Source organism: Halteromyces radiatus (assembly GCF_025201355.1).
Source record: "Halteromyces radiatus strain CBS 162.75 chromosome Unknown BX664scaffold_2, whole genome shotgun sequence".
In the NCBI taxonomy this organism is placed as follows: domain Eukaryota; kingdom Fungi; phylum Mucoromycota; class Mucoromycetes; order Mucorales; family Cunninghamellaceae; genus Halteromyces; species Halteromyces radiatus.
Window position 1 is genome coordinate 711,758 of NW_026251688.1, and position 19,823 is coordinate 731,580.

General features: G+C 35.5%; 6 protein-coding genes across 6 annotated transcripts; 5 read left to right on the forward strand and 1 right to left on the reverse strand.

Annotated features, from left to right (window-relative positions):
• Nucleotides 1–187: 187 nt before the first annotated feature.
• Nucleotides 188–6,144, forward strand: BX664DRAFT_259172 (uncharacterized protein; the record flags this gene model as incomplete). The annotated part of the gene is made up of 8 exons (XM_051540575.1): nucleotides 188–401; nucleotides 469–494; nucleotides 584–644; nucleotides 735–1,185; nucleotides 1,263–2,275; nucleotides 2,393–2,820; nucleotides 2,911–4,608; nucleotides 4,906–6,144. Coding segments are annotated over 8 exons (5,130 nt in total), but the record flags the coding sequence as incomplete, so codon positions are not given.
• Nucleotides 6,145–6,864: 720 nt separating this feature from the next.
• BX664DRAFT_382861 (peptidyl-prolyl cis-trans isomerase-like 2) lies at nucleotides 6,865–8,875 on the forward strand. The gene is made up of 5 exons (XM_051549089.1): nucleotides 6,865–7,403; nucleotides 7,466–7,897; nucleotides 7,990–8,079; nucleotides 8,143–8,294; nucleotides 8,358–8,875. Exons 1-5 carry the CDS (start codon nucleotides 6,918–6,920, stop codon nucleotides 8,812–8,814), a joined length of 1,617 nt encoding a protein of 538 aa, XP_051402643.1. The 5' UTR covers nucleotides 6,865–6,917; the 3' UTR covers nucleotides 8,815–8,875.
• On the reverse strand, nucleotides 8,876–9,861 carry BX664DRAFT_355776 (CCAAT-binding transcription factor (CBF-B/NF-YA) subunit B-domain-containing protein). The gene is made up of 4 exons (XM_051547845.1): nucleotides 9,713–9,861; nucleotides 9,372–9,650; nucleotides 9,222–9,237; nucleotides 8,876–9,143 (listed from the first exon to the last, which is right to left on the reverse strand). The coding sequence occupies exons 1-4, from the start codon at nucleotides 9,839–9,841 to the stop codon at nucleotides 8,914–8,916; spliced, it is 654 nt and encodes a 217-aa protein (XP_051402644.1). The 5' UTR covers nucleotides 9,842–9,861; the 3' UTR covers nucleotides 8,876–8,913.
• A 2,745-nt stretch (nucleotides 9,862–12,606) lies between these two features.
• BX664DRAFT_58754 (uncharacterized protein) lies at nucleotides 12,607–13,673 on the forward strand. Its single transcript, XM_051549644.1, has 5 exons — nucleotides 12,607–12,616; nucleotides 12,678–12,872; nucleotides 12,985–13,426; nucleotides 13,494–13,557; nucleotides 13,631–13,673. The coding sequence occupies exons 2-5, from the start codon at nucleotides 12,809–12,811 to the stop codon at nucleotides 13,631–13,633; spliced, it is 573 nt and encodes a 190-aa protein (XP_051402645.1). The 5' UTR covers nucleotides 12,607–12,616; nucleotides 12,678–12,808; the 3' UTR covers nucleotides 13,634–13,673.
• A 774-nt stretch (nucleotides 13,674–14,447) lies between these two features.
• BX664DRAFT_323934 (DDHD domain-containing protein) lies at nucleotides 14,448–17,916 on the forward strand. Its single transcript, XM_051543733.1, has 10 exons — nucleotides 14,448–14,602; nucleotides 14,723–14,894; nucleotides 14,967–15,166; nucleotides 15,238–15,570; nucleotides 15,624–15,950; nucleotides 16,005–16,051; nucleotides 16,123–16,389; nucleotides 16,465–16,604; nucleotides 16,692–16,994; nucleotides 17,066–17,916. Exons 1-10 carry the CDS (start codon nucleotides 14,502–14,504, stop codon nucleotides 17,858–17,860), a joined length of 2,685 nt encoding a protein of 894 aa, XP_051402646.1. The 5' UTR covers nucleotides 14,448–14,501; the 3' UTR covers nucleotides 17,861–17,916.
• BX664DRAFT_274447 (glycoside hydrolase superfamily) lies at nucleotides 17,902–19,778 on the forward strand. The gene is made up of 3 exons (XM_051541247.1): nucleotides 17,902–18,115; nucleotides 18,204–18,305; nucleotides 18,405–19,778. Exons 1-3 carry the CDS (start codon nucleotides 18,072–18,074, stop codon nucleotides 19,690–19,692), a joined length of 1,434 nt encoding a protein of 477 aa, XP_051402647.1. The 5' UTR covers nucleotides 17,902–18,071; the 3' UTR covers nucleotides 19,693–19,778.
• Nucleotides 19,779–19,823: the final 45 nt, after the last annotated feature.

Here is a 19,823-nt window from a genome sequence, read left to right on the forward strand (position 1 = left end):
CTTTATTATTATGACCAATACAATTAACTTACCATCACCAACTATATCTATAAAGGAATCACAAACAACTGCAGTACAAGTCGGTAATAACCCAAAAAAAAACCTACATAATAATATAGTTTATCTCTAGATATATCTAAAAAAACTAGAAAATAACTTGTTTTTTTTTTTTTTTTTTTGTAAATCAGCCATACGAGTACGACCATTAACAAAACAAGATCGTTCACAACCAAGGTTCTCTCATTCTTCGGATTCTGATGTTATCAAAACCTTTGGCAATACAGTTACAGTCGTCCCTCACCAAAAATCATTCAATTTTGATTATGTATTTGATACAGAAAGTACACAAGATCAAGTATTTAATGGAGTAGCATCAAATTTAGTAGATAGATTTTTAGATGGTAAACATATATTATCAAAAAAAAAATATAAGAATGAAACTAATCTTTTTTATATTATTTTAATTAGGGTACAACGCTACTATTCTTGCCTATGTAAGTTTTTTTTTTTTTTCTGGGATTATTTTTGACATGAGGTTGAAACCAAAATATGAACTCATTTTTAAATTATCATTGTTACACAGGGTCAAACTTCATCAGGCAAAACACACACTATCATGGGCTCAACAGATCCTGATCAAGAAGGTAACATCATGTTCTTTATTACTATTTTTATCATTTTCCTTTTTATTGATATTCATTTATTGTTATTGTTATTATTATTATTAAAAATAGGTATCATTCCTAGAGCTATGTTTGCTTTTTTTCAACGTTTATATCCAAATTCACCTTCTTCATCTCCATCATCATCTTCATCATCAACAAAACGATCTACATCAAATGCTACTTTTCCACCATCAAATTCAGGTTTAAGATTACCTCGTCGTGCTATATCTTCAACAAAATTACGCCCTGTTTCCATGATTACTACAAACAACAATGCCAATTCAAGTCCTTTACGTCGTGGTTCTGCTCCTATTATTCAAGATGATGTATGCGATAAATCACCTCGTTATACTGTTCATGTCAGTTTTGTAGAAATTTACAATGAAGAATTGATTGATCTATTAAATCCTGCTCCTCCAAATGAACGTCCTCCTGCTACCATTCGTGAAGATACAAAAGGTCATATTCATTGGACTGGTGTGAAAGAAGTTGTGGTCAATAATGCTGATGATGTACTACGGTAAGTGTTTTGTTTGATTGAACTCTATCTAGTGTATTTATTATTATTATTATCATTATTATTATTATTAAATTTAGATACCTACAAATTGGAACTGATAATCGTGCTACTGGATCCACTGATATGAATGCTAAATCATCAAGATCTCATGCTATCTTCTCTGTCACTTTGAAACAAGAAAAATGGGTTCCTTCAACATCACCAACAAAATCAAATAGTACTCTACGGAAAAGAGAACCTGCTCCATCGCCTGTCAACACACGATCTTCTATGATTGGAATGAATAGACGAGCTAGTTGTCTTAATGTCAAAGCTATGGTGGGTCAAATGGAACAACGTACCAAGGATGATGATGATGATGGTGAATGGATGATCATGCTTTCCAAGTTCCACTTTGTCGATTTGGCTGGTTCTGAACGATTGAAACGTACTGCTGCAGAAGGTGATCGTCGAAAAGAAGGTATTAGTATTAACGCTGGTCTATTAGCTCTTGGCAACGTTATCTCAGCTTTGGCTGCTGATCCCTCCAATCATCAGAAAAAAGCAGCTCATATACCATATCGGGATTCCAAATTGACTCGATTACTACAAGATTCTTTGGGTGGAAATGCAACAACTCTCATGATTGCCTGTATTAGTCCTGCTGAACTCAATTTGACCGAAACTGCCAATACAATCAAATACGCTCATCGTGCACGAAGTATAAAAAATAAATCTGAACGCAACGAAACCGAAGATTGGATGACCAACGATAGTCCCGACTTTTTACGATCTCTTATCACCAAACTGAAAACCGAAATTAGAACTCTAAAATCACAAGGATCAGTATTACCCAACAGAAAGAACTCTTCTCCTACCAATTCACATTCAACATCCACTGAAGAAGATCAGCCATTACCACCTAGTCCATCACCATCAGCAGTACTCAACATTTCCCAACCTGATGCCGTAGAATTCGATCATAGTCAGCTTTTGGTTGTTTCAGATCTTCGTCGACAAATCGAAGAATTACACAATGAACTCACAGTAACTCGCGAACGCAATCAATGGGTAGAATCTCAACTTGGACAACGATCTTTGAAGATAACATGTTCAACATCATCTGATTCCTCTTTACTTCCAACGGACGATGTCTATATCAATGCCAAACAACATCAACCACCTAACGATAGTCGTGTGTCACATAGCTCTCAAGATTCAGCATTAGGTAGTCTCGATTTTCAACATTTAGTAGAACCTGTTATTGAAGAATATGAAAAATCAATCTCTGGTTTGGAATCACAATTGGCACTAGCACGCGCAGCATTGACTCACTCTGATGAAGCATTGGCTCAACAAGAGTCAAAGATGGCCGAATACCAGCAACTCCGAGATCAAGAACATGAAACATTGGCTACATTACAAGATAAGCTTGCCAAAGCCATCGAACGTGAACAATCTACCGAACGTTATATTCAAGAACTGGAAACCAAGTTGACCGTTTCTGCTGAAGAAGCTTCCCGTGATCAAGATATTCTGATCGCTCTGAAGAATAAAGTTATTCATTTCCAAGATATGGATGCTACTACAGAAAAATATATTCAAGAATTAGAACTCAAATTGACCCAAGCACAAGAAGATCAAGAACGTTGGAATGTATTAGCAGAAGCTGCAGAAAAACGACTCGTACTTCAAGAACAACATATGGCCACCTTGCAACAAAAATTGGATCTTTGGACAAATCAGGAACAAGTAACTACCAATGAAGAAATTACCCATCAAGATGATGATGAACACCAACAACTACTGGAAGAAATGGTTGTATCTCGATCTCAATGTTTAGAATGGAAACAGACCTTGGCCTCCATTAAAAGGCATTCTATCATGTCTGAATCTGCTGTTGCTGATTTGGAAATTGGAGCCCTTACTTCTGGTAACGACGAAGGATCCCCGAGTTCATCCACACCATCTGCACTTGAATTGCGAAGACAATTAGAAGAAAAGGAATCTCGTATTGCAACTCTGGAAAGACGATTGGAAGAAATGGACACTTTACATCAAGAATTGGTTAGCTTACAAACAACACATACACAAGCAATGACAGATCTGGAATCGCAATTGTCAACCATGAAAGAAAATCATGCAAAAGTGGAATTGGATCTACAAACACGATACGATGAAGCTCAAGCAACCATTACTGCTCTTACTTCTCAGGTAGCCAAGGAACAAGAAGGACACCAAGCCGCCTTGTCTAAACGAACAGAGCTTCAACAACAGTTTTGGGAACACGAACAGGGCACACAAATTACATTACGACTCCGATTGGCAGAACTGGAGAAACTCAACTTGGATATTCAGGCACTCCATCAAGTTGAAAGCAAACAAGAACAAATCATCATCTTATTTGAACAGAAATTGGTCGACATGGAACATGCAATGGGTCAATTACAGCAACAACTGGATGTGAAGGATGCTCATCTTCAGCAATTGGAACAGGAAAACCAACAAAAAACACAATGTGTACAGGCTCTTCAAAAGGATTTACAAAGCGTTCTACGTGATATGGCTGCTCTTGGAATGGAAAGGAAACAACTAGATCTGATTGTGGAATGGATGGACAAATCACTACGCCGTCATGATGATCAGACCACGGCTTCATTGATATCTCTTGCTGAACTACAACAATTACACAAGCTGCGCGATGCTGATTATGAAGCTCGTTTACAATTGGTGGAAAAGTTGGAAGCTCGGGTGAAGGAATTATCTACATCGGTAGAAGAGGGTAATGTTTCGACACGACGTTTGACTCTAGAACTGACGGATGCAAAGGCTGCACTCGCTGACGAACAACAAAAACAAATTGAAATCAACGATCCTTTGACTGCAGATATTGATGCTCAACGCCTGGTGGCTTTAGAAAGTCGAGTGGTCGAATTGGATGAAGCTGTGGAAAAAGCAACCAAGGAACGTGAAGAGATGGACCGTGACCTGGAAACCAAGCAAAATGAATTATTAATGGCGCAAATGACAATTGAAAAACAAGCTACCAGATTGGCTCTTGTGGAACAGCAGCTCAAGGATACCATGGCTTCAATGGAAAAGGAACGTAGTCTTTTGGCAGCCAACGACACATCAGGTATGATAGCCGAATTGGAAGACAAGTTGCAAGTACTTCAACGTGCACGACAATTGGATCAAGATGAATATGAAGGACGATTTGACCGAGCCATGGATGATCTGGATAAAACTAAGAAGGCATACAAAGAACAATCTCATGTAGTGGCATCTTTGGAACAATCCTTACAGACCATGCAAGACCGTTTAGAAGAAGCTGTGACCAGTCATGCTAAGAAATCAACACAGTTACAACAACTTCAAGACCAACTCTTACGTCGTCGTCAGCGATCGGATTCAACTGCTAGTAATAGTCGAATGTTACAGGATGTGGAAGAAGAAAAGGATGGAGAAGAAGAAGCGTTATTATCTACATCACCACCAACAACCACTGTACAGTTACCAGAACAACAAACATATGATGTCACAAGTCTATTACGACAACTCTCAGATCAAGAAGTTTTATTACGGGAAAAGGATACAGCATTGATGAAACTTCAACAAGAACTTTCAGTGTCAACATCATCATCGCGTTCACCCTCACCGTTAACATCACGAAGTACATCGACAGCCAATCGACAGGAACAAGAACGTCGAATCGCTGAACAAAACCGTATCGATATCAAGGACACAACCACTCGTGAAGAAATCATTGATCAATTGCACCATCTTGCCAACGATAAGACACAGCTGATGATACAAGTAGATGATTTGGAAGCTCAACTTGTTTTACAGCGAACTCAGTTTGGTTTGGAAACAAAGAATTTGGAATTAGAACTTATGAAACTCAGTGCTGCAAACGACCGTATGGAAAAAGAAATGGAACAAGTGATGCCTCGACATTCTTTACCACAACCAATTTCAGCATCTGTTTCCTCTGGTCCCATCTTCTCTAGCAATAACAACAACAACAACAGCAACAACAACAATAACAATGGTAATGGATTACCTTTTACTTCTCCTCCCCAAACACCTCGTGTTGCATCTCCTCCTCCCGGTGGCCAACATCATGGATACAAATTACATCGTGATCTTTCTTCAAACAGTATGGCCAAGATACAAAAATCCAATTCCTTCCGTGCACTATCAGCCATGGATTATCACCATCCTACCGGTTTTTACGATGATGTGAGTTCGTCTCAACGACCTCTCAGTCAATCAATTCGCAATTCAATGGATCGACCTGGTTCTATATCTTCTACAAGTTCATTCCTCACTCGGTCTGCTTCCATTCCACCACCATCAGCACCACCTTCCAACCCATTGCCACCTATCCCAACTACACCTTTACCCGCTGTTCCCAACAACAATTCTTCGTCATCTGGTTCGTCATCCATGGTAACTTCACCTATCAATACAACTCATCCTGTTTTTCCACCTACTGTTCTTCAGCGTAACAACTCGACACATACAACCAACAGTCTTGTCAGTGATATGAGTGTTTCAACCAGTCAACAATCAACCCAAACAACTGCCGAACAGTACGATAAGATGTTACGATCCTTACAACGCAAGGCACAGGTAGCTGAATCGGATGTGCGTGCACATCAAGACGTGATCAGTAAACTAGAACATCAATTATCAAGATCCGAAACATCAGTACGAGATGCCAAGAAACAATTGGAAGTATTGAACAAAGAAAAACAAGCCTATAGTTTAGAAATCAAGAATCTGCGATCTCAAGTGACACAAATCATGAGTCAACAAAAATCGTCTGTAGATGAAGCTGGTGAAAGACGCAAGCAATTGGAACAATCTTTGGAACAAGAACGCCGACTCAAGGAAAAGGCTGAAAAGGCTCGTTTGATTTTGGAAAACAGGATGGAGGAATTGATGACCAAGAAAAACAAGTTTATGTGCTTCTAGATCCCCTTTCCCCCCCTTTTTTTTTATACTTTTTTTTTTTTTTATCTATCTCCATTCATTTCTTTCTTATATTTTTTTGTGATTTATTCTTGGACCCATTTATTTATTTTTGTATAGTCTTTTGTTTTGTTATTGAATCATTCCCTCCCCCTTTCTTTTATTTTCTTCTCCTCCTTTTTTTTTTATATGTAGAATACCGTTTAATAAACAAGAAAAATTAATACCATCTATTTTTTTGTTTTTTTGTTTTGTCCAAAAAGTTGATCATTCATGTTGTGTCAATATTTCCAAATGGGGTTCGATCCTGTTTTGTACACTCTTTTTTTGTGATTTAACTATAAAAAGTTCCCAATCTTTTCAGCTAAAAAAAAAAATGATGATGCATGATAGCATTGATGATGAATAATACAATGGTCATGAAGGGTATGATGGGTTGTATTACTCTTATGTGGATGAAATGTGAATATAATAACAACCTTTTCAGTGGTTAAAAGTTGAAATTTGTTTGTTATATTAGAAATTTAAAAGCTTCAAAAGGACAAAAAAAAAAAAAAGAGTTTGTCAATTTGAATAAAGTCAAATAACAAATTCAAATTATGTATATAAGTACTTACAATCATCTTATTTATTAACTTCATGCTAATGAACATTCTGTGTTGATGGGTTTTTCTTTTGAAGCACCGCAAGTCAATATTTTTTTTTTTTTTTTTTTTTTGTTTTCGATTACTTTTTTTTTTTTTATACTTCATTATTTTTTTATATCTTAACAAAGCATGGGCAAGTGGACGGACAAACTCTATATTACACATTCAGAATGGAGTGGAGAAGTAGGCCAACATTCAGCATCTTCTGGTACGATGGGACGAAAAGGAACAGCAGGATTTAAACGACTTCCTTTTTATTGTTGCTCTTTATCACTACAACCTTTTGATCATCCTGTGTGTACATCTGAAGGCATCGTATTTGATCTTGTACATATCATACCTTATATCAAGAAATATGGAACAAATCCTGTCACTGGGGCTAAACTTCATACCAAAGATTTGATCAAGTTACATTTCCACAAGAACGAAAAAGGTGAATTCTATTGTCCTGTGACCTTCAAAACATTTTCTGATCATACCGCCATTGCTGCTATAAAGACCACTGGCAACGTGTACGCTTATGATACCATTGAACGACTGAATATCAAAGCTAAACATTGGAAAGATTTAATGACTGACGAACCTTTTACTCGAAAGGATATCATTATGATTCAGGTAAATAAAAATAATAATAATAATAATAATAAATAATTTTATTTACCTTATTTTATTAATAGGATCCACACAATTTAGAAAACAGAGATATGTCCAACTTTCATTATCTCAATAATAATCTAAAGGTGGTGAATAAGGCAGAAGAAGCAGAAAAACGTAAACCAATCAACAATATCAATGTGGCAGGCATGGGTGGTACAGCTGGACGGATCTATGCCGAATTGGAAAAGAAGAAAGAAAAGGAAGCTATCAAGGATGCACCCAATGTCTCATATCATCAACCTATCAAGAAAAATACTCCCTACAACGCAGCTCACTTTTCTACTGGAGCTGCCGCACAGTCTTTTACCTCCACCGCAGTCGAACGAGTTACTGTCAATGAAAAAGCTTTGATCAATGAAGATGAATATATGTACAAAAAAATTAAAACCAAGGCTTATGTACGGATCATTACCAATCTTGGTAACTTGAATATTGAATTGTATAGCGATAAAGTAAAATACAAAAAAAAAAAAAAAAAAAAATGGATGGAAGAAAAAGTGAAGAAAATAATTAACCTTTTTTTTTTTTTTTTTTTTTTTGATAGGTACCTCGAACATGTTATAATTTTATCATGCTTGCGAAAACAGGTTATTATGAAAATGTCATCTTTCATCGAAGTATCAAGAATTTTATGGTAAGATGAAAAAAAAAAAAAAGATATTCATCATCTTTACACTCATGTTTATTATGATAATAGATTCAAGGTGGTGATCCAACTGGTACAGGAAAAGGAGGTGAATCATATTTTAAACAAGAATTTCCGGATGAAATCAAATCAACATTATCACATGACGATCGAGGCATTCTCAGTATGGCTAATCATGGGAAAGACACCAACGGATCACAATTGTAAGTATCGATATGACTTTTTTTTTTATATTTTATATGACTAATATGGGGGTTTATTTCAAGTTTCATCACCTATCGACCTTGTACACATTTAGATCGGCAACATACCATATTTGGACGAGTGGTTGGTGGAATGGAAGTACTGAACAAGATGGAATCTATCAGTGTGGATGATAATGATCGACCAGAACGGGATATTCGAATCAAGCAAGTGGATGTTTTAGTAGATCCTTATCAAGTATATAAAGAACGATTGGCAAGCAAACTGGAAAAGGAAGCCAATGCGGCTGCAATCTTGGCTGAAAAAGAACGAAAAGAAGCCAAGGTGAACAGTATGGGATGGTTTGGACCCAATGTGACTAAAGGACAACAAAGTAAAACAACTTCTGGTGGTGGTGTAGGCAAATACCTTCAAAATGTAACAAGGAAAAGGGAAACTACTTTGGATGATAGCTTGGGTAGTGACAGTAAAAAGATCAAGACAACTTCGAAAGGTTATGGAAATTTTGACAATTTTTAGACATAGATTATTCTTTGTTTATTGATCATAAATAATAAAAATGATGTGTGTGATAGATGTATGTAATAAATATGTATGTATGTGTGTGTTCATGGTTTATTATTTAGGTTGTGTATAAGGTTGTTGAACAAAAGGAGAAGTCCAATCGGCAGAAGTGGTGGAAGAAAGGGAAGAAGGAGCAAGATGATGATGTTGTTGAGCTGGTTTTGGTGGACTGGGTGGTCGTTCTGTTTTTTCTTCTTGACGAGAGCCTGATGGATTATCATCACTTGATTCTTCATGTTCTGGTAATTTTCCTTGACTTTCCAATTCTGCAATTTCTTGAGCAGCTATTAAAAAACAAAAAAAAAAACTGAGTTCGAATAATAACCATGTGCTTTTTTTTTTTTTTCTGTGGAAGAACTTACTTAAAAATCGACCGCCCTATATTCGAAGGAAAAAAAAAAGAAAAAAAAAGAACAAAAAAAAAAAAAGGTGAATACAAAGAATCCTCTTTTTTTTGGAGGAAGGGAACCTATTGTTGTTTTCATCATATATATATATATAAAAGAACTTACGGGGCCTCTAGGTCGACGCATGGCATGACGATGACGACTTTCATGTAAATAGGGTTTCCTTGCTTTAGCTACTCGATGCATTTCTTCTAATCGAGACCTTGCAGCTCTTCGTTTCAAAATACGATGATATTGTTTTGCATTTACATATAATGGTTCATCTGCTCCTGTAGTAGGATGATCTAAATGTTGATGATGATGTTGTACAGCAGCCATAGCAGCTTGTTGTTGTGGTGTAGTTCGATACATAGTTTGACTGGTCATCATTGAAGAAGGAGTTTGCTAATGAGAAAATAAAAATATTTAGTTTATCAAAAAAAAACAAAAAAAAACAAAAAGATTACCATAGAATAACCTTCAGAATAAGGTAATGTTGAAGGATGATCGGATGCATGACCGCTGGCTTGGAAAGTATTAGTACCAGTCAATGTATTATAATTTGATAATAAAGGAGAATGATGTGAATCTGTCATAAGCCAATAAAGTTTGAAGGAAAAAGAAAAAAAAAAGGAAAAGAGAAAAAGATTGGATATTCATAGAAGGAGGGGTTATGGTTTATTAATTTCATGCCAACTGAGTCTCATTTTTTTCTGAGACTTGGCAGCTAAAATTTCTCTTGGGTGATAGAGCTAAATCAGTGAAACATATCACATTGTTGATCCCAGTGACAATTTTCAAAGTCAGTGAAACTAACTTTTCGCGCAAGTCCATAATTTCTTTTTTTTCTTTGTTCTTTCTCCTTTATCATGCCAGTAAAAGCATATCTTGATAGATTAAATTCCAAACAAAAGGAAGCCGTAACATCAAAAGCACAACATTTACAAATATTGGCTGGTCCTGGTTCAGGGAAAACAAGAGGTAAAAAAAAGATATATAAATGTAATACAATCTCACTTTTGTTTTATTTATTATAGTATTGACAACTCGTGTCGCTCATTTAGTACTCAGTGAAAATGTGGATCCTAAAAGATTGATTGTAGCTACATTTACTAGAAAAGCAGCACGTGAAATGAAAGAAAGATTAGAAGCAAATAATATGCTTGGACCTATGACTTCTGCTCAACTGAACATGGGTACTTTTCATTCTTTATGCGCTACTTATTTGCGACAATATGGGACAGGGGTTGATCTACCACCCGACTTTCGTATTATTGAACCTGTAGAAACGTAAGTAAAGATGATAATAATAAATAAAACTCTTTTTTTTTTTAATTATTTTGAAATATATAGTGGTAAAATACTCAAAGAACTTGTCGAACTTCTTGGTTCTCAATTAAAGGGGTTTCGCGACGTTCCAAAGGCAAATCGAAGTGGTAAGATGGATACTTAAAAAAAAAAAAAGTAATCTCATTCTTTCTTTTATTATTCTAGAGGTATTCCGGCAATTCATTACCAAGGCCAAAAACACTGGATCAACGGCTGAAGACTATGCAACTATGCATCATGACGATGAAAATCTTGATGTTCAAGATATGATATTGGTGTTTAAGTAAGATTTATTATTGATCAATGGGTAAGGTTTAACCTCTATTTGTTTTTTTTTTCCTATTAGCGCTTATGATCATCGTATGCGTATGGAACATTTAGTGGTATAGATGCGTGAATATGTTACTTTTTTGTGTTCTCTTACATTCTTATTCTTCTAAATAGGATTTTGATGATTTATTACTTTATGGAAGAGCATTGTTTAGGACATTTCCTTCAGTGATGGACAATATTAAGCATATTCTGGTGGATGAAGTAAAATTATTATTATTTTTTTTCATTTTTGAATATCTCTTTTATACTAATTTAAATTTATATATGTAATAGTTCCAAGATACAAACAAGGTACAATATGATATATTGTATTATATTGCTGGTAAAACAAAGGGAATTACGATCGTAGGTGGTAAGTCTCTTCCTTCCTTCCAAACCATCTCCTCATAAATAATATCATCTTTCAATAGATCCTGATCAAAGTATATATGGTTTTCGTTCAGCCAACATTCGAAATTTTACAGTCATGATGACCGATTTTCCTGATACTGTTATAGTGAACTTGGAGGAAAATTATCGAAGCACTGAATTTATTCTTAACTCTGCATCACATGTGATTTCTCAAGGTAATATATATATATATATATATATATATATAGTCATATTAAAACATATATTTTATTTCTTTTTTGTAGATACTGACCGTATTCCAAAAGGATTATATACAAACAATGGTCAAGGTGAACCAGTATCTCTGTTACATTGCCAAGATGAAATCTCTGAAGCTCATGCCATATCTGAAGAAATATTACGAATCATCCACTTTTCTGGCGGTTTGATCAATTTTCAAGATATTGCTATCCTGGTGCGTGCCCATTACCTTACTCGAAATCTGGAAAATGCTTTAAAAGGATCCGGTATCCCATACAAAATTGTAAATATAAAAAAAAAATAGATTCGATATTTTTTTTTCTCTTTCATATATTTATTCTCTCTCCATATATATATATATTAGGTTGCTGCCGTAGGGTTTTTTGAACGTATGGAAGTTCAAGATCTTGTGGCCTATATTCGCTTTATCTATAATCCAAATGATACTCTTTCTTTTGATCGTATCATTAACACTCCTCGTCGCGGTGTAGGCAATGTTACAAAAGACAAGATTTGTACACTATCAAGACTCAAGGAAAAAACTGTATTGGACGTGGTTAAGGAATTATGCTCGGTCACGAAAAAGAAGAAGAATAATCATTTATGGGATTATGCTTTACCTCCAACTGTCAAATCCAATGTCAAGAAATTTGTTCGATTATGTGATGATGTACGAGCAATGATCGATTCCAAGGTAAGAAAGATATATATATATAAAACGATACATTTTATGCTTAACTCTTCTTTTTTTTTTTTTTTTTTTTTTTTTTATTTATTCGACGATTGATAGGAATCCGTTAAAAAGATTTTAGACTATATTGTCAAATACATTGACTATGAAAATTACCTGAAAAAGAACTACAATGATTATATGATGCGATGGGATAATGTGGGTGAACTGATGACCGTGGCTGCTGCTTATGATGTAAAAAAACATACTTCTGGTGATGACTCTTCTTCTCAACATGTGATGGGTAATATTGACAAATTTGTGGAGAATACAGCACTAGATATGGATATGGATGAAGATGATGATGACATTGATTCTCAACAATCCTCTCAAGTATCTTTTCAAAAGAAGAACAAAGTGCAACTCATGACAATACATGCTGCAAAAGGTAACTAGGAATGAAAAGATCCTCATTTTATTCTAAATGACTTATATTTTCTTTTCTTTAGGTCTTGAATGGCCCTGTGTCTTTATCGCTGCTTGCGAATCCGGTATTATACCTCATCCGAGAGCCGAAGATGCCAATGAAGAAGGGTAAAAAAAAAAAAAAAAGATAGAATAAGGTGATGATAATACTCGAATGAATTCTTATGTGTTTATACATAATAGACGACTCCTCTATGTAGCAATGACTCGTGCGAAATGTAAGTTTTTTTTTTTTTCTATTATATACTGAGGTTCAAGCAATTGATGGATTGGGATTTTAATGTCAACTAAAATCCTTTACTGACGTCTTTGATTATTTTCTCTATATAGGCTTTCTTTATTGTACCTACGCCAAAGCACGCACTTATTGGGGCAAAAGAAAACGTACATCCTTAACATTTTTTTTGGATGGCATTGATTCAACTATATGTCATCGAAGAACGCCGCCATGGAATACAAATACAAGACAATCAGTTGCTAAAGTATTACATCGAGTGTTACCATCAATGATATCAGACAAGACAGTCAAATTAGAAGAAGACGATGATAGTGATACCACCACCGACGACAGTGATGACAATACCTCAACGAATGAAATGGGTGATCTTGATTCTCAAAGAAATATCAAACGGGAGGATGAAACGGATGAAGGAAAAACTGTAAACTCAAAGATCAAGGAGGAACAACAACATGATCCAACAAAAGATCATCCTGGTGACGCATTTCCTGATTTGGATGCAGTGGAAGCGGAGGAACTTGCACAACGAACAAGGTAAACAAAAAGAAAAGCAAAAAGAAAAAACCATGATGAAATACTCATATACATCTTATCTGTTTAGGCGGTTCAGTTACGACTATGATTATGATTCCGAGTTCGGTATTTCCTCTGAAGATGACTTAATGGTAGGCATAGAAAGAAATACTTTATCGGCTGTATGTATTCACTTTTTTTCTATATTTCTCTTTACATTATTAGTGAATATCTGATGGGACCCTCCTCCAGTTATCATATGTTTATCAGTACCGCATTTTAGTAATTGTTTATTTACTGTAATCTAGTTAGTTATATCTCAATAAATTACATTCCATACCATATGATATGATGATGATGATGATATGATGGTGATAATTGTTATGGAAGTGATGATTGTAGGATGATGATGACACAATACAAAAAATATAGTTCTTTTTTTTTCCAAATATGGCCTGTTGAAAAGAATCAACACACCTACTGAGGCAATCACCATCAATCATTATTTTTATGAAATTATATTTTAGGACCCTGAATCAATCCAGAAATCGTCCAGAAATCAAATTTGTCGCACAATTTATTTACCCATAATGCGTATTAAAAATCATCTGCGTTGCACCATGAAAACGATTGGCGTGTACCAGAAAGCTATTTGGCGTGAGCCAGAAAAATGATTGGCGTGTGCCACAATTCACTTGCACGTAAGCTCTTGCACATTAAAAAATCCGGTCACCTGCTAAGCGAATGGAAAAATCCAGTAATAGTGAAAACAGTATATGTCTTGGCAAACCAAATCCAGGGAAATAATACATATACCTTTGGAAGAGGGTTCTATCTGTTACATGTAGATTGATGATAACTATTGATAAATAAAAGTGTCTGATAATATTCGATTTTATTCTTGTTTTTTGAAGAATGCTCCAATACCGATTTACTGCATTTGATCCCACTGCAAAAGAAAAAAGAGAATCCTGGCGGAAATTCAAAATAAAGCTAATTTTTGTTTGTTGTGGTATATCCTACTTCGCTGTCTATTTCTTTATCTTTTCTCTCACTCTCTCTCTCTCTTTTTCACTTTTTCTTTCATCCTATTTCCATGGAAACAGACGATCGTCTACACGTATACCAAAAAAGACGATCTGTAAGACCAACAAGTATTATACCAGATCCTGATGTTCCTCCACTTACTGCTCATTGGTAAAATAAAAATAAAAATAAAATAAAAGCACGACAAAGCAAAAAGGAAAAAAAAAGTGTATTTATCTCTTATTTGTCACTTTTTTTTTTCTTTTGAATCATATATTATTGTGTGTTTAGGTTTCATGCACTAGACTGCCCTTTGACAGATCCTTTAGCTATACGACGAGCTAAAAGCGCATCGAACTTGAAAAAACCACCCAAAAGTCCTTCCTCTCCCAAAGTGAAAACTCCTTCAAATTGGATAGCGTTTTCTAAACGGGATTCCGCTGCATTAGAAAAAGCATATCAGGTAATATAGATAACAAATATATATATATTTCCTTCTTCTTCTCACCATGTATATTGTTAATGTTTCAATTAGGGCAATGACGTACGAGCCAAAGTATTAGTGAACGAAGACCAATTATTTGAAGTAGATGTCTATGAACGAACCATTAGTCCAGTCTATTGGGAAGGTGCTACTTATGAAGTACGAAGAGCTACTTGGTTTATGCAAGGTGATGGATCAAAGTGGCTACCTTGTGAAGAAAATTTGGCTGAACAAATCGAAATTGGTTACTAGTAAGAGAATATCAAAAGGTACAAAGAAAAAAAGATAACAATCGTTAAATTTCATTCTTTTACATATATAGTAAACATAAACCATATAGAAATGAAAATCAACAAACCGTGGATGACAACTCCTCTACTACTAGTACCACTACAACTGCCAATACTACAGCAGCACCAGCAACAGCGACATTATCACCTGCATCAGCAATATCAGCCACTGCTGCTTCTTCTAAACGATATTCTTTTCCTCAAGCAAAAGTGGATGAAACATCATCATCAACAGCAACTGTGGAAGAAAAAAAATTGGAAATGACTTTGGCAAAACAACCTGTAGAAAGACAATGGAATCTATTGGGACGTTATCTAGGACAATATATAGTATACACTGGTGCTGATACTGCTTGGTTATTATCGTAAGTACCTTGAATCTATATTTTATTATGTTTTAATTAACTTTGTTATTTAGTAATAGTGCTAGTAGCAAGATTGCAAAAAGTATCATTACTAGATTGACCAACAAACAAAATATGGGTGGAACTCGACTGATACGTGGCTATTCTGAAGTGGAAAGACAACGACAATCTACTAAAGCAACTAAAACTGCCACCTCTTCACCTAAACCTTCAGCAGCATCATTGGATGAAAAGACAATAATTGCATCAGTGGAGGCAGATTTATCAAGTAACACCCCTATCTCAACACCATCAGCAGCAGAGGTAGAAGAGGAAATTACTGAACAGGATGAAGATGATGAAATTAGAAAGATTGATCACCTTATTTTTGCTGTCCATGGGTAAGAAGAAAGGTGAAAATTTGAATGAAAAGGTTAATAATTGTTTATATTTAGGATTGGACAAAAGATGACTGAAAAAACGGGACAGAACTTTGTAGATGGTAAAGTATTAGTGGAAAATGCTATATATTGAAATTGACTTTTTTTTTTTTCCTTTTCATTTTATATATAGACATTATTTCATTTCGAAAAACCATCAAGGCGGCATATTCTACCGGGATAGCGGCAACATCTACACCTCAACAACCTAATGGTATTCTGGTATTACCTATTTTATGGCGACAAGATATCAAATTTGGGATTGCCTCTGATGATGATGAAAGTATTGAAGCTGATCTTGGGATGTTGGGTATTGATGATGGTTGCCCCACTTTGGAAGAACTTACACTGGATGGTATTCCAAACATTCGTACTGTTGTATCTGATGTTCTTATGGACAGTAAGTGTATACATAAAAAAGGGGGGAATAAACCGATTGAATTTTTTTTTTTTTTTTTAATTTCTATATTTTTAGTTCCTTTATATATGACCCCCAAATATCGTGACCAAATGATTAACATTATATCCAAAGAAATGAACCGTGTTTATGGTTTGTATATTCAAAGAAATCCTACTTTTTCCGGCAAGGTTACCATCATTGGACATTCACTTGGGGTAAAAAAAAAAAAAAAAAAAAAAAAAAAAAAAAAAAAAAAATTGAAAGAAAAAAGGAGAGATACAAATTAATCTTTTTTTTTTCAGTCGATGCTCGCATTTGATATGCTGACTTCTCAACCATTCCAAATACAACAAGGCTCTATACCGCAACCTCTTAGCAATACATCTTCCGAAAAAAAGGCACCTCCATTGAATTTCAAGGTTCAAAATTTCTTCGCTGTTGGTTCTCCTTTGGGTATTATTTTATTATTAAAGGGATTCAAAATCGGATCACGGAAATCTTTAGCTTCATCTTCCAATAGATCATTTGAAGATTCTTCTACCTCAGCTACACCTATTCCTATTTGTTATCCTGCTGTTGAAAATTTATACAATATATTCCATAAGGTAATAATAATAATAATAATAATAATAATAACAATGATAGTATTGAAATTCACTTATATCATCTTTTGTAGGCAGATCCTGTTGCTTATCGATTAGAACCATTGATTAGTCGCCATTACAGTGCAAAATTGAAACCTGAACCTATTCCATATGTTAAGGGTGGATTGAAAGGTGTATTTGATGCTGGGTACAATGTAGGATCAGGTATTGCCAATCGTGCAGGGGCCATGTATGAATCATTGAAAGTGGGTCTGACTACCAATCTTTTGATGCGTGGACTTGGATTATCTCGACAACAAATGTACAAAGACACAACGACTGATGAAGATGATGAAGAAGAAGACAACAATACCAACGATAGTGATGATAATGATTTGAATACGTCGACGACACGTATCGTGGAAGATAATAATGCATCTTTATCTTCCTCATCCGCATCTTATTCACCACCTTTAGATCAACAACCATCACATTTAAGCAGTGCACATAACAAACACATCCAACAATACCAAATCGATACCAATGACTCGTCGTCATCAACAACAAGTAATAGCAATAGCAACAATCGGATACGATCTAACAGTGATCCAGCGTATGTATTCTCATCTTCAGCCATTGGAATGCATCGACAATCATCCAGTCTTAAAACGACATTGACCAGGCAATCTCCTCCAGCACCACTACCAACCCATATTCATACTCATGGTGCACGCAAACTGAAGTTAATGAATTTGAATGGCCGTGTGGACTATGCTTTACAAGAAGGTTTATTGGAGAATCCATACTTGAATGCGTTCAATGCTCATATGCAATATTGGCAAGATATTGATGTAGCTGCTTTTATAGTTAGAGAAACATATCGATAGAATTCCAGTCTTAGTTATTTTTTTTATTTTTTTTTTTTTTTGTCTTAAAAAGGGGCGTCCAATAAAAAAAAAAACTCTTTTTTTTTCCTTTTTTTCTCTCTTCTTTTTGTATCTTCTTCTTTAGGTATTTTTTTTATACTATTTCTAATAATATATATTGTACTACTATGTTGATATCCAGCCTTCTTTTTTTTATGAAACTGCCAGAATAATGCCTAAACAACAAGACAATCACATTTATGCAAGCAGTGAAAGGTATTGAATGAACATTAGTGAATTAGTTCTGTTTATTAATAAAAAAAAAAAAAAAAAAAAAAAACTCTTATGATTTACTACAAAATAGTGTTCCAGAATGGGCCAAAAAACCAATTCTTGGATTCTCTACTTGGTCAACTCAACTTTTGGACAATGTAGCAGGGTATGGTGGCAAGAACATTTCTCCGTGGTAAGTTCAAAAAAAAAAAAAAAAAAAGCCTTTTCTTGTTATATATATTCTTATTCTTTTTTTCTTTTCTTTTTTTTTTTTTTTAAAAAAAAAAAAAAGGTTTAATGAAAAGAATATTCTTGACATTTCCAATACTATGCGACAAAAACTACCACGATACGAATACATCAATTTGGATTCAGGGTGGAGCAATACGTGTGATGCTTATGGACGGTGGATGTATCGAACGGATCTATTTCCTAATGGACTAGCCAAGCTTTCCAGTCAACTTGCAGAGAATGGCCACCGATTGGGGATCTACATCTTGCCAGGGATTCCAGCATGGGCAGTGGATCACGATACACTGATCAAGGGAACAACACATCGTATTGGTGAATATACACGACAACGGAAACAAGGCAATGTATTCAAGGGAATGACGTATATGCCGGATGTACACGACGAGGTGATCCAAGCTTATTATGACTCGATGGGTGATCTGTTTGCTTCTTGGGGAGTACGCTATGTCAAGATTGATGGCTGTGGGCCTGGTAGTGGCGATCCTATCTATCCGGATTTGGCGCCTGATTGTCGGGAGACACTACGCATGATGGGTCAAAGTTTCAAGCGGCATGACATTTGGGTGGAACTGTCCTGGTATTTGGATCCAAGGTATGCAGATGAATGGGCGACCATGGCCAACGGTGCGCGAATCTACATTGACATTGAATCTTATTCGACACGCACCATGACTTCTGCTTCTAGAGTATTGGAAAGGTTTCAGTATGTGGCACGCTGGCCTCGCGCCGTTCTGGGTCCTCATTCTGGGTTTTACATCGATTTGGACGCTGTCCTGGTTGGCATGACGACACCTTGGAATGCGCGATGTATCGATGGTCTAGACAGTGATTTGCTACGTCAATCTTATATCGCCTTTTGGGCTTTGGTCAGCTCAGTCTTTTGTATTGGTGCCGATCCTCGATTGCTTCCTGACAAATACATCGACATGCTGCATCATCCTATTATATTGGACATTCAACAATCTGGCATCGTGGCTGTTCCTTTGCCTTTTACCGATTATTGGCATTATCGTCAAGTCTGGTGGAAACGTTTACCTTTATCAGCATTATCATCAACATCATCATCATCAGTGGATCATTATGTGGTATGTGTTGGGCTTTTCAACACATGTTACTATCCCATCACAATGAACAATCATTCTTCTCTGGCATCCTGGCTCAAAATGGAAATTGATTTCAAATTATCAGATGTGCTGCAAGGAACGACAATGGCAAGAATCACAAATGTGTGGACTGGAGAAGACATAGGTGTGACGATCGACAAGTACACTACTTGGCTGGAACCTGGTGAATGTCAACTTTTATTATTATATCCCATCCTAGATTAGTCCTCCATTATACTTAGTTATTCTTATTATTTTGTTTAGTCTCTTTGTTGCTACTGATGATGTAGTATCTTTTTTTTTTTTTTTTTGTTATATAAAGTGGTATCATCATGCAATTAGTTTCCTTGATTTTT